Source organism: Lemur catta, chromosome 3 (genome assembly GCF_020740605.2).
Source record: "Lemur catta isolate mLemCat1 chromosome 3, mLemCat1.pri, whole genome shotgun sequence".
NCBI classification, from domain to species: Eukaryota; Metazoa; Chordata; class Mammalia; order Primates; family Lemuridae; genus Lemur; species Lemur catta.
In genome coordinates, this window is record NC_059130.1 from 41,344,528 (window position 1) to 41,358,157 (window position 13,630).

The 13,630-nt window shown below is 35.8% G+C and overlaps 2 protein-coding genes and 1 pseudogene across 4 annotated transcripts in view; 2 read left to right on the forward strand and 1 right to left on the reverse strand.

Annotated features, from left to right (window-relative positions):
* The window catches only part of RC3H1 (ring finger and CCCH-type domains 1), a 76,109-nt gene that overhangs the window by 34,592 nt on the left and 27,887 nt on the right, over positions 1 to 13,630 (forward strand). For all 3 annotated transcript variants that reach the window (XM_045547323.1, XM_045547325.1, XM_045547324.1), the window contains 4 exons: positions 624 to 824; positions 4,581 to 4,713; positions 8,377 to 8,495; positions 10,952 to 11,064. In XM_045547323.1, the coding sequence (XP_045403279.1) occupies positions 624 to 824; positions 4,581 to 4,713; positions 8,377 to 8,495; positions 10,952 to 11,064 (566 nt within the window). The remainder of the gene's footprint in view (positions 1 to 623; positions 825 to 4,580; positions 4,714 to 8,376; positions 8,496 to 10,951; positions 11,065 to 13,630) is intronic.
* LOC123635286 lies at positions 1,110 to 1,450 on the reverse strand (annotated as a pseudogene).
* Positions 2,463 to 3,588, forward strand: LOC123635285 (high mobility group protein B3-like). Its single transcript, XM_045547326.1, has one exon. It carries the CDS (start codon positions 2,813 to 2,815, stop codon positions 3,410 to 3,412), a length of 600 nt encoding a protein of 199 aa, XP_045403282.1. The 5' UTR covers positions 2,463 to 2,812; the 3' UTR covers positions 3,413 to 3,588.

Genomic DNA, 13,630 nt, shown 5'->3' on the forward strand with positions numbered 1-13,630 from the left:
CTCTTCAGTTTTCAATACCAGTTAGCTCAATGCCAGGCAGGCCCAAGAGTCATAATACACATTTATGGGAAAGAAATATAACATTGCTTTTTAAAATACAAAATTATATAAATGTTTTTTTCTTTTCAGAAATGCAGATACACATACACTTTAAACTGTTATATATGTTAAGGTGTATGAAATCTTTGGATTTCATTCCAGCCCATAACAGGTTGAGTATCCCTAATCTGAAAATCCAAAATATGAAACTTTCTGAGAACTGATGTGACACTCAAAGGAAATGCTCATTGGAGCATTTTGGATTTTCAGATTAAAGATGCTCAACTGTGTAATGCAAATATTCCAAAATTCGAAAAAGTCTGAAATCTGAAACACTTCTAGTCCAAGCATTTCAGATGAGGGATACTCAGTCTGTATTCATTCTTTCTATAAGACCTATCCAGAAAATTTTGACATCTATAAAGGGGAAAATATTTTGCAGGCAGTGTATTTCATTTGAACCTTGCTATTGCTACTAAAAGAAATTTGTTACGTTAAAAATTATGTTATCTATATATGGTCATATAAAGTATAAACTCATTTTGTTTTTTTACCTTATTATGAGATTATTTGTGTCCTATTAGGTCACCAAACGTGATGAAGACTCTTCTTTGATGCAGCTGAAGGAAGAATTTAGAACCTATGAAGCTCTGCGGCGAGAACATGACTCTCAGATAGTGCAGATTGCTATGGAAGCAGGCTTACGAATTGCACCAGACCAGTGGTCCTCTTTGCTTTATGGAGACCAGTCTCACAAATCTCATATGCAGTCCATTATTGACAAGGTAGAGCCTTTTTGATTCCTTACACCTTAAACTCATCTTAGAGTTTTGGTAATTTGCGATTTGGTAATTTATTTATGTAACAAATGTATATTAAAGTGAATGCCATACATTAGGCTCTTGTAAATTATGTTCTCTGTAGCCAATTGCCTTGTCATAACTAGTCATGTCATAATATCAGATTGTTCATATGAAGATTTTTTTTATTTGCTTTTCCCTTTTAATCTCCTTTCTGCTCCAACTCTTAAAAATTTGCCCAGAAAACTTAGTAATTAAACAGAAGAGTGCTCAAAGAGTCAAGGCAAGCCATCCCAAGAGCAGCAGGCTGTCTCCCACAGGGGCCAAAGTCTGGATGCTGGGGTCTCCACTTAGAGCCTGGTAGTAAATCTGGTGCAGAATAAGGTGGTTCCGGAGGCCAGTAGTAACCCAGCCCAGAGGGGCTTTCTGCAGTGGGGTACTGCTAACAGGGCCAGGCTGTGAAAGAAGTGGTGTTTGTTGGTTTTGTCAAAGAGCTCCTTCCTATAGGCATCTGGGAATTGGGCACTGTGCACCCGCTAGGAGGCCAAGCCTAAAGCCCCAGCTCCAGACAAGGTGCCCAGGCGACGGAAAGCAGTCCCCAGCCCCGCCATGGCAGTGGATGGTCCATATAAAGATTTGATTAGTGTTATAATTCTTTATCCAGTGCTCTCCCACCTTCCTTTGAGAGTCTCCTATATATTTTGTCATTGCCTTTCTCTTCGTTTATAGTTCTCCTTGAGTTTTGATCGTTGTATTAATTAAACCCATTTTCTAAATGCCTTTATTTTCTTCCTATAGCAGCCATTTAGTGGTCTGGAAGATCTCTGCATTGAGGTTTCTTACGATTCTCAGCCAGAATAATTTTACATAATAACAAAGTTACTACCATTCTCAGTTTGATCAAATTCTCAGTAAACTTACTTCTACTTTATCTGTTGCTACTATGATGAAAAGACTTTTAGAGTACGTGTGAATTTTACATCAGGCTTCATTATTTGCATCTGACTTTTAAGAGCGTTTTTCTCTTAAAACTAGATTAATACTGTAACTGTTTTTGTTGTAATTCAACATGAGATATGTGAAAGTGCTTATTGGACAATGAAAATAGAGAAGTTATTAAAAATGATAAGAAAAGCACTAATTCAGGCCGGGCGTGGTAGCTCACGCTTGTAATCCTAGCACTCTGGGAGGCCGAGGCGGGCAGATCGTTTGAGCTCAGGAGTTCGAGACCAGCCTGAGCAAGAGCGAGACCCCGTCTCTACTAAAAAAATAGAAAGAAATTAGCTGGACAACTAAAAATATACAGAAAAAGTTAGCCGGGCATAGAGCCAGCTACTCGGGAGACTGAGACAGTAGGATTGCTTGAGCCCAGGAGTTTGAGGTTGCTGTGAGCTAGGCTGATGCCACAGCACTCTAGCCCAGGCAACAGAGTGAGACTCTGTCTCAAAAAAAAAAAAAAAAGAAAGAAAACACTAATTCTAGTAAATTAATAGAGAAATATGAATTAACGATTCACAAGGAGGACTTATTGATATATCTAATTGATGAGATAGAATTCATCCCCAATAATAGTTAAAGAAACATATATTTAAAACAGTGACATGTCAAATGTTGTCTATTAAATCAGTAAAAGAAATATATTCTCATATATTGCTGATGGTTTATAAAGTGCATTACGTATCTCTTGGGAAGCAATTTGTCATTAAATAAAACTCACAAAATATTCTTGTCCTTTACCCAAACTTACTGTTCCCAGGAATTTAAGGAAATAATCCAAACTTTCAAAAAGATTATGAGCTCAGGGGTGTTAATTGCTTCATTATTTACAAAGAAGAATCGCTTCTCAGCTTTTTGGCTAAGATCAAGTACAGTATTTTTTAAGGGGAAGAAGAGGGGACAGTTAAAGAAGTTAAGATTTAGAGAGCGGTGCGTCGTGCCCTGCGCTGCCCAGACTAGCGAACAATACAGTCACGATGGCTAAAGGTGACCCCAAGAAACCAAAGGGCAAGATGTCTGCTTATGCCTTCTTTGTGCAGACGTGCAGAGAAGAACATAAGAAGAAAAACCCAGAGGTCCCTGTCAATTTTGCAGAATTTTCCAAGAAGTGCTCTGAGAGGTGGAAGACGATGTCTGGGAAAGAGAAGTCTAAATTTGATGAAATGGCAAAGGCGGATAAAGTCCGCTATGATCGGGAAATGAAGGATTATGGACCAGCTAAGGGAGGAAAGAAGAAGAAGGACCCTAATGCCCCTAAAAGGCCACCGTCTGGATTCTTCCTGTTCTGTTCAGAATTCCGCCCCAAGATCAAATCTACAAACCCTGGCATCTCTATTGGAGATGTGGCAAAAAAGCTGGGTGAGATGTGGAATAACTTAAGTGACAGCGAAAAGCAGCCTTACATCACTAAGGCTGCAAAGCTGAAGGAGAAGTATGAGAAGGATGTTGCTGACTATAAGTCTAAAGGAAAGTTTGATGGCGCAAAGGGTCCTACTAAAGTTGCCCGGAAAAAGGTGGAAGAGGAAGATGAAGAAGACGAGGAGGAAGAGGAGGAGGAGGAGGAGGAGGATGAATAAAAAAAACTGTTTATCTGTAAAAAAAAAAAAAAAAAAAGAAGTTAAGATTTATCTGCTCAGAACATCGTTAAATTAAACTTAGGTCAGGAGGGATGTCTTCTTCAGCTCATACATAACATTCCTTTTTAAAAAATGATAGCAAAATGTTATTTATTAAATCTTGATCGTAGATACGTGGGTATTGTCATATTAGATACTTTTCTTTTAAATATATCATAATAAAAGTGGTTTATCAACATAAAATTGCTTTTGTTATAATATTAAAGGAAGACAAAACTCTAAGTATATAAATGACTGATTATATGTGTATTAAAAAATTACAAAGATGAAAAAAGTTGAATAAAGGCATGTCAACATTCTAGTGGTAGTTGCGTTATTTTCCGTGTTTTTTAAAATGTAAGCTTTTTAAAAAAATACCGTTTATAGAGTGACTTTTTTGGAGGAGAAAAATTCCCATCTGTGTTAATAAACTGCATAAAGAGCGAAATGTTTCCAAGTAAGAACCCTTAGTTATTACTACGAAATCTGCTGATCATATATATGGCCATCTGAGGGTAGTTAATGTAACTGTGTATGTATCCTTAAGCCTTGGGGAAATACACAACTTGATACCTTTCAAGAATCCCAAACTAATAATAGGACTTTTTGAGCTGTAGTGAAATTTTGAAATTAATTAGTCCACTTAACAAATGGACTTCAAATGGGGTCTATAAGGTTTATATCCCATGTCATGATCTGTGGTCTTAACAGAACTTGAAATCAAACTCACCTTGACTGAATTCAATGTCATTGTTCTTGCTATTGTGTAGAATTATCTCTAAACTATATTTCCAAATTTCAGTTATTTGGAAGGACCCCAAGAACCAAACCAACATAGTGCTGTAAGAACATAGGGTGGAAAGAGTACTTCCAAATTGAGGAATTGAGAAAGGTCACACATTTGAAGAATTTGACAGCAGAGGGAATAGAGTATTCAATGTGCCAAGCTGTGGATGCAGAGAAATGCAGAATTTGTTCAGGTAGCAAGTAATCCAATCTGGCCAAAGTGTAGGGTGTGTGGGAGGATAAACATTAAATTTAATAAATGGCAAAAATAATTGTGATGTCGCAGATAATCTTTAAAAGGATTATCTGGCCTTTGGGAAAGTTAATATTTATCTTTTTTAAGTTGCAGACCCCAGCCTCTTTTGCACAGAGTGTTCAGGAACTAACAATTGCTCTCCAGCGGACTGGAGACCCAGCAAACTTGAACCGACTAAGACCCCATTTGGAGCTGTTAGCAAACATTGATCCTAGTCCAGGTAAACCTGTGGGAAATTGATGGACTATCTTATGTGTGCCCCTAGTGCTGCTCAATGATTCTTTAATTTTCTTTTGTTATAGTCCTCTGGGATTTCCCAGTGTAGTTATTCCAGATCTTTTCTACGGTATTTAAGATTCTGTTCCAAATCTTGCCTCTCTTTATCTCAGGTTTAGTTCAGTTCAACTAATACTTATTCAATAATTTTTTTTTTTTTTTTTTGAGACAGAGTTTGACTGTGTTGCTTTGGCTAGAGTGCTGTGGCGTCAGCCTAGCTCACAGCAACCTCAAACTCCTGGGCTCAAGGGATCCTTCTGCTTCAGCCTCCCGAGTAGCTGGGACTACAGGCATGCGCCGCCATGCCCGGCTAATTTTTTCTATATATTTTTAGTTGGCCCGCTAATTTCTTTCTATTTTTAGTAGAGACGGGGTCTCGTTCTTGCTCAGGCTGGTATCAAACTCCTGACCTTGAGTGATCCACCCGCCTTGGCCTCACAGAGTGCTAGGATTACAGGCGTGAGCCACCACGCCCAGCCTATTCAGTACTTTTTTACTGTGCTGCTCACTTCATCAGGAAAATAGACCTCTCTGGACTCCTTTATGTTTCTTTTTTCTCCCATCACAAAATTGTGCTGTATTTTACCATTATCACCTCTTTGTCAAAACTCAAGTTTTTCTCATTTTTTTTCTATATTATATATCCTTAGTTGTGTTTCCTTAATCTCATTTTTGCTTTCTCTATAATATCTTGTTCTATCAAGTACCTTCTTTTGCATATCTTTACTTTGTCAACCCTTTCCTGCTCCTTCTCCCTTATCTGAAATTATATCCAACCTTCATTTTTCACTTATTACTTATATCTGAGACACTTCACTATCCCTGTGTTATTTCCTACTACTGAACTGAAACTCTCTCAATATTCACTAGTAGTTTCCCAATCTCTAATTCCTTAAATTATTTCATTTGTCTTCAGCATTTGATAATGTTCTTGACCACTTCTTTGATATATTATAGAAACTCTTCCAACATCTTATCTTTCTGTAGTGTCGTGGTTCTCTTGACCTGAGTGCTGCTTCGGTCTTATTTGTACTACTCTTTCCCTTCGTGCCCACTAAAGAGTAGGCAGGTGGTGCTCTTGGAACTTTGTTTTCTCTGCATGCTTTGATAATGGTTATTCATTCTTGTCGTCAGGTATTACATCTGTATAGAAATAGACTCCCAAATATCTCTATCACGGTTATCCCTCCATCTCTCCAGATTCATTTCCCAAATGCTTACTGAGATTCTCCATCATCTCCTCTGTGTGTTTTGAAGCAAGCTCATCTTCGCTTGATACCTGCTTTTCTTCCTGTGTTTCCTCTTTCTGATAATGACCTTATTCTCTGAGGTATGTAAGCTTAAAACCTCAGTCTCTTGTCTTGCCTCTTATCTTTTCCTTTCACATGCTCTACATACCATTTCAGACAATAGGATTTATCTGTTCTTCTTTCACAGCATCGCTGTATCCCATGGCTGATATTACTGCCTTAGTGAGAGCCTCATTCCTTTTCTCTGAGACTGAATGCCTTCCAGTTTCCTCTAGTTTTAATTCTTCCAAAGCAGTCTACTTACTGCTGCAAAATAAATCGTATCCCTGATCTTATGTCCACGCTCATAAATTTTCAGTGATACCCCATTGCTTATACAATGACAGTTTGAACTCTTTGACTATGGTATTCAGTGCCCTCTTAATTTTTTATCAGCCTACTTTTGTAGATTTGCTCCCAAAATTGCTTAATCATACCAGATCAGATCTGTTCCTAGAATATATAGTGATTTTTTTCCCCACTTTGGTGCTTTGACCATTCTGAGCAATCAAAAGAGAATTTCCATAATCTCTTAACCACCATATTAACCTGTCTACCTATATCTGTGCCGATATATTCTGTTCTTCTTGTATAACGGTGGATAAAGTGTACGACTAGTCAAGTCCCTTTTTATGGCACACTCTTGAACTCACTCTGGTCAGGCATTTATCTTTTCTACTCTATCGAAACTTATTTTGTCAAGGTCATGGTGACTCCATGTAGCTAATTCCAAAGATCAATTTTCAGGTCTCATCGTATTTGATGTCTGCAGCATTTAGCATTGTTGTTTAGTCTCTCTTCCTTGAAATGCTTTTTTCTTGTCTTCCAGGCCACCATACTCTCCTAATTCCATTCTTACTTTATTGGACTCTCCTCAGAATCCTCTGCTGATTTCTCAAAAGAGAATCATAACCTCTAATCTTTGGAGTGTTTTTAGAGTTGAATCCTATACCTCTTCTCTTTTCTGTTTATACCCATTCCTTAGATAATATCATCTAGTCTCATAGCTTTAAATACCATTTATATGACTTAAAAAATTTAGTATATTTCATCAATTCTAAGGCCCATATTTTTTTCAGATCTTAGCATTTCTGAAATTGGAATGCTTATGAACAATGACATGTCATAATTTAATTAACAATCTTTTTTCTTTGGGTGGCACATAATATAATGATGCATGTTACAATTGTTGGTCTTTTAGAGTATGAAACCTAGATCCAGGCCAGATTTTTTTCCTGAACTTGTTTTTGTATACCCAACTGCTTCTCAACATCTAGCAGCTCTACTTGAATATCTGATAAGCATTTCAAACTTTATATGTCCAAACTTAGTATGTCCTCTTCTCCAGCAAGACGTCATCTCTACATCTGTCTTATTTTATTTTATATTTCTTTTAGAGAATATTCCATATTTTGCCTTATCTTTAATTTTTCCTCTATAAAATCACAGTGTAACACTAAGCAAACATTTACTAAATGAAGACAACATTGGCCAGGCATGGTGACTCACACTGGTAATCCTAGCACTCTGGGAGGCTGAGCCAGTAGGATTGCTTGACTTCAAGAGTTCGAGACCAGCCTGAGGAAGAGCAAGACCCTGTCTCTATTTTATAATTTAAAAAAAAAAAAAAAAAAGACAACATATAGCAGAGTTGATATAATAGCTTGTCTATTAAACTTTTTAAACTTTCTGTTTACCAATACTTGATTTATATGAAACTTCAAAATAAACATACAAATTGACTGACGATAGGCAGTTCACACTAAGTTTTGTTTGGTCCACCCAGTGTTGGTCTGCACAAAGTTCTAAATTTGTTAGGTGCCAACACTTAAAAATTGGGAAATTTTACTTAAAAATCTCAAGTTTCAGGTTTCCCTGGGAATAATAAATGTATCTGGCAGTGCCAACCTTGCATCTTCATATAACAGTGATTTCTGTACAGTCTATTTCTGTACAGCTAAAGCTGAGAAATAACCATACCCTTGGATGAGAGACATGCTCTCCAGTTCAACACAGTCCCTGTTACTCTGTCTTTTCAACATTAAGATTTTAATGACACTTGACATTATTGTCTGGCCTATGTTACCTTCCTTGTTCCTGTGATTATTTTAGTTTGTAACCCCAGCTTTAGAAGAATATGTACATTTCCTTTAAAGTGGTGGTTAGGTGAATAAGCTATCATCTGAAAACCTAAGCTGTATGAAGCTTAACTTGATTTTTCACTGAAGTACTGACACTAACTCCTTTATTAATTTGATATTGGGCAAAATATTGAATAACATTAGAGTTTTTAAAAAATGTTTTCATTTGTTGTGTAGATGCTCCTCCTCCTACTTGGGAGCAGCTAGAAAATGGGCTGGTTGCTGTGCGTACAGTAGTACATGGGCTGGTTGATTATATCCAGAACCACAGCAAAAAAGGAGCAGATCAACAGCAGGTAAGGGAGAAGTTTAAAACTCAAGAGGCAAGCCACTGTAGGTATACCTACAGATACAAAGCCAAGAAAATGTATGAATATTTTGAGACTCTGACTGTAGAAACTATAAATTACCTTAGCATGGTTAGCAGCCAGTTTACTGGATTAGCCTAGTAATTTTTTCTGACAACACTGAAATTAAAAAATCTTCATTGAACTAATGTTGTGATGCTATGGTCACTCTTCACATTTATGGTAGTATTTGATGGAGTAAGTAGACTCAGTGCTAAAGTATATTTCATTTAAATGTGATTATTCTGTTTAGTTTGTATTACATTTCAGTTTGACAATAGGTGTCACTTTTTAGTGCTAATGCTGTATCTCTCCAATACTGTTAAAGTATCTGTAGATGTTTTTTCTATATTAGTATTTTAAGATTTCTCATTCATAATATCTGTTATGCCAGTGGGCCAAATTTTCCTCCAAGTTTTAAAACGAAATATATATGACAGTAAAATATAATAACTTTATAGGTGGAGTTTTAAATTTTATTTTGTCCTCAGGATTTATATTAGGTTCATTAGATCTTTTATCTTATAGTAGCAGTAAGCTTGTGAACTTAAAACTCTTTGGCCAGGTGTGGTGGCTCACGCCTGTAATCCCAGCACTCTGGGAGGCCTAGGCAGGCAGATTGTTTGAGCTCAGGAGTTTGAGACCAGCCTGAGCAAGAGCGAGACCCCATCTCTACTAAAAAAAATGGAAAGAAATTAGCTGGACAACTAAAAATATATAGAGAAAAAATTAGCCGGGCATGGTGGTACATGCCTGTAGTCCCAGCTACTGGGGAGGCTGAGGCAGTAGGATTGCTTGAGCCCAGGAGTTTGAGGTTGCTGTGAGCTAGGCTGATGCCACGGCACTCTAGCCCGGGCAACATAGTGAGACTCTGTCTCAAAGAGAAAAAAAACTGTTAATTTACCTAGCTCAGGTAAATATTAACAACAGGTTATTCAATATTCCTTTTTTGCTTGAGAGACAAGAAAGATAAAAAAGTATCCCGCTAAGTAGAATAATCTGGATATGGTTTTCCTAACCAATCTAAACATAGATCAAAGGTTTATTTTATGATTAAGAAACAAAAGAGGCCAGGCGCAGTAGCTCACACCTGTAATCCTAGCACTCTGGGAGGCCGAGGCGGGTGGATCGCTCAAGGTCAGGAGTTCGAGACCAGCCTGAGCAAGAGCAAGACCCCGTCTCTACTAAAAATAGAAAGAAATTAGCTGAACAACAAAAATATATATAGAAAAAATTAACCAGGCATGGTGGCACATGCCTGTAGTCCCAGCTACCCAGGAGGCTGAGGCAGTAGGATCGCTTAAGCCCAGGAGTTTGAAGTTGCTGTGAGCTAGGCTGATGCCACGGCACTCACTCTAGCCCGGGCAACAAAGCGAGACTCTGTCTCAGGAAAAAAAAAAAAAAACAAAAGAAAGGACTCTGAGTGGCTGGGAGTCGAGGGTTGCTTAAGGCCAGGAGTTTGAGACCAGCCTAGGCAACGTAGCGAGACCTTGTCTCCACAAAAAAAAAAAAAAATTAGCCCAAGTGGTGGTGCACGCCTGTAGTCCCAACTACTCAGCAGGCTGAAGCACCAAGATCACTTGAGCCCAGTGAGCTATGATCATGCCATTGGACTCCACCCTAGGTGACAGCAAGACCTGGTGTTTTAAAGAAAAAAAGAAGAAAAGAAATAAAAGGAAGAAAAAAACCTACAGTTTTTAACTCCCTGTTCCATTAGACATCATGAAGAAAATAACAAAAATAATGAAACTGACCTTTAAAGTCTGCCAAATAGTGATAAAATGCACTAAATTTTGTTCAGTTTAGTGTTGTGTTTCATATCTCATTAATTTCCAAATCTGCCCTCCTGCCTTATCTCTGAGTTGTAAAGAATAAGTCTCATTTGTACTTTCGGAAATATTTTAAGTCCTCGGCATATTCTTCTGCATAGCAAGAGTTGGTTACAGAATATTCTTTGATTATAGGGCCTTTTGTAGATTTTTGTGGTGTGTTATAAGGAAACATATGTATAGCTATACTGAACATTTTACAAAACAAATATTAGAAGAGAATTTATATATTTATAAAGTCTTAAGCTCCACTGGTTTGTTTTTCCATTATAAAATGTGGAAAGGCAATCACAGAGCCCCCATGAGATTTATTCAAGAATTTATATGATGCTACTCATTTGAGGATTAATATCAACATGTCAGAAAAATCAGGACTGTCTTCTTTCTATTTATTTTGGAATCTCTGAGACTTGAGACAGAATGACTTTCCATCACTTTTGCTCTGAGTAGCCTAGGTAAACATGTGAATTAGTCTAAATTATTCATCTAGACTGTCAAGATCCTAAAATGACAACACAAAATTTATGCTTTGGAGTGTTTTTCTCTAAATGTCTAATATTTTGATTTTGGTCTTAGCCTCCGCAGCATAGCAAATATAAAACATACATGTGTCGAGATATGAAGCAGAGAGGAGGATGCCCTCGTGGGGCCAGCTGTACATTTGCACATTCACAGGAGGAACTAGAAAAGTAAGTGTGAAAGTTAGAAAGTTTGGAATAACTTGCTAACATTAAGAAATATATAATGAGTAGTTGCTTTCTGTTCAACAAATAGGAAATCTTTAGAGTGTAATACAGCTTCAGCATCTGTAATCTGAAAATCCAAAGTGCTCCAAAATTTGAAACTTTTTGAGCACAGACATGACACCACAAGTGGAAAATTCCACACCTGCCCTCATGTGATGAGTCACAGTCAAATCTTAGTTTCATACACAAAATTATTAAAAATATTTTATAAAATTACCTTCAGGCTGTGTGTATAAGGTATATATGAAACATAAATAATTTCATGTTTAGACTTGGGTTCCATCACCAGGATATCTCATTATGTATTAGGAGATATTATTCAAATATTCCAAAATCCAAAAAGCTAAAAATTCGAAAAACTTTGGTTTCAAGCATTTTGGTTAAGAGATACTGAACATGTACATAATTTTACAAAAAGAAAAGCAGTTTCTTCAGATTTCATTACATCATGCCCATAGACAGGAGACTACTTTATGGTTAACTAAATATAAAAGTCATTTTCACTACAAAAAAAATTAAAACTCTAATAATTTTAATCAATTTTAACTAATTACATAATGTATTTTCAATGGAAAAATATTCCCTTGGCTCAGTTTCTCAGGTTCTTTCAAACTTCAAGGACCACATAACCACATAATTCCAGTGATGCCAATTTTTCAGCACATTGAAGAAAGAAGAGAAAATGTCTTAATTTTTTTAAAAAGCTAGTGTAACACTGGCACTGAATTTGACAAAGACAACACAACTAAAGAAAACTGCAAATCCATTTTACATACCAATATTAAAAATACTCAAAATTAAAATAAAATTCAATAATACATTAAAATAGATACTATGACTTAGTGCAAAGATCGTACAGTAAGAAAAGAAAAAGACCCTTATGATCATATGCAAAGATGCCAAAAGGCATTTAAATAAAATTGTGAAGTATAGATCAGAATCCCTTAATACAACAGAAATATCATAGATGCTTTCTCAGCATGGCAATAAATTATATTTTAAAAGCCAGCATGGTAGTATGATGCTTAATTAGTAAAATATTTGATTCAATCTCATTAAAGTCAATAAGGCAAAATTTTCTAGTATTTTTGTAATAATTAATAGTAAAACTTTCTACTACTATTATTTAACACTCTGGAAGTAGAGCTAATATATGTAAAAAACAGAATAAAATACCTGTAAAGTTATGTGGAAAAACTCAAGAAGTACTAGAAACAAAAGAGGTGGGAATTTAGTAAAAAGGTGATAAGTGTTAAAAAATTACCAAAATGAATGACACTCATATAAACTAAAAAGGGAAACATAATCAGTTAAAAAATAAGCTAAAATTAAAGATCCTTTAACAACAAGAAAAAAGACAAATACCATATAGTAAATTTGTAAGAAATACTCAGGACCTATATGAATTGAATTAATAAGCTACTGAGAACATAAGAGAAGAACTGAATAAATGTACTGTGTTCTTAGATAAGGCTTGGCATTATAAAAGCTTATTTTCTCTTCAATTAAACAATAAATTCTGTGAAATCCCAATTTAAATCTCAACATGATGATTGTTAAGGGCCTAACAAAATTATTCATTTGAAAAGAATAAATATGTAAAAATAGCCAGGAAAATTCTGAAAAAGAAGTCTTTGACGGGGACTAGACTAATAACTATTAACCTATATCATGAACTAAAGTGAATATAAAGACTATGGTATTACATAGGAATAGATCAATGAAGGGCAATAGAGAATCTATAAAAAGTTTGAGATTCATATAGGAACTTAGCATGTGTTAAAGGTGGCATTTCCTATCAATGGCAAAAAAAAAATGATGGTGAAATAACTCTATCCATTTGAAAAATAGAGTCAGCTTCTTACCTTAATCTTTATGCCAAAATGAACTCTGGATGTATCAGAGATTTAAATATTTAGGAAGGAAACCATGGAGTACTAAAAGGTTTTTTGTTTTGTTTTTCAGTTGTTAATCTTAAAGAAGGAAAGAATTTTAAGAACAACAACCCAGTATCCATAAACGAAAAGATTGATAAATTTGATTACATAAAAATTAAAAACTAAGATATGGTACAAACACCACAGTTTACCAAAAAGAAAAAAAAAAACCGATTGGTGGGGAAATGACATACAGAGGGCTGATATCCCTAATATAAAATGAGCTCTTACAAATCTTTAAGAAAGAAAGAAACCGAAAGATTTATGGATCAGAAACATAAATAGACAATTCACAGAGGAAACACCAAACGGTCAGTAAACGTGAAAACAATGTTCATCCTCACTAATTGTTAAATAAATGCAACTTAAAGCAACCCAATATTTTTGGATTACCAAATAACAAAGACTGATACTACCCAATATTTGGTGAAGTATTGAAAGACATTTTCATTCATTATCAGTAGAAGTTATAATAACTTCAGAGAGCAGTGTGGCATTAGAAAAATTTCTACTTTGCACACCCTTTGACCTAGCAATTCTATTTCTGGTTACTTACACAAGGGTGCAAGTAC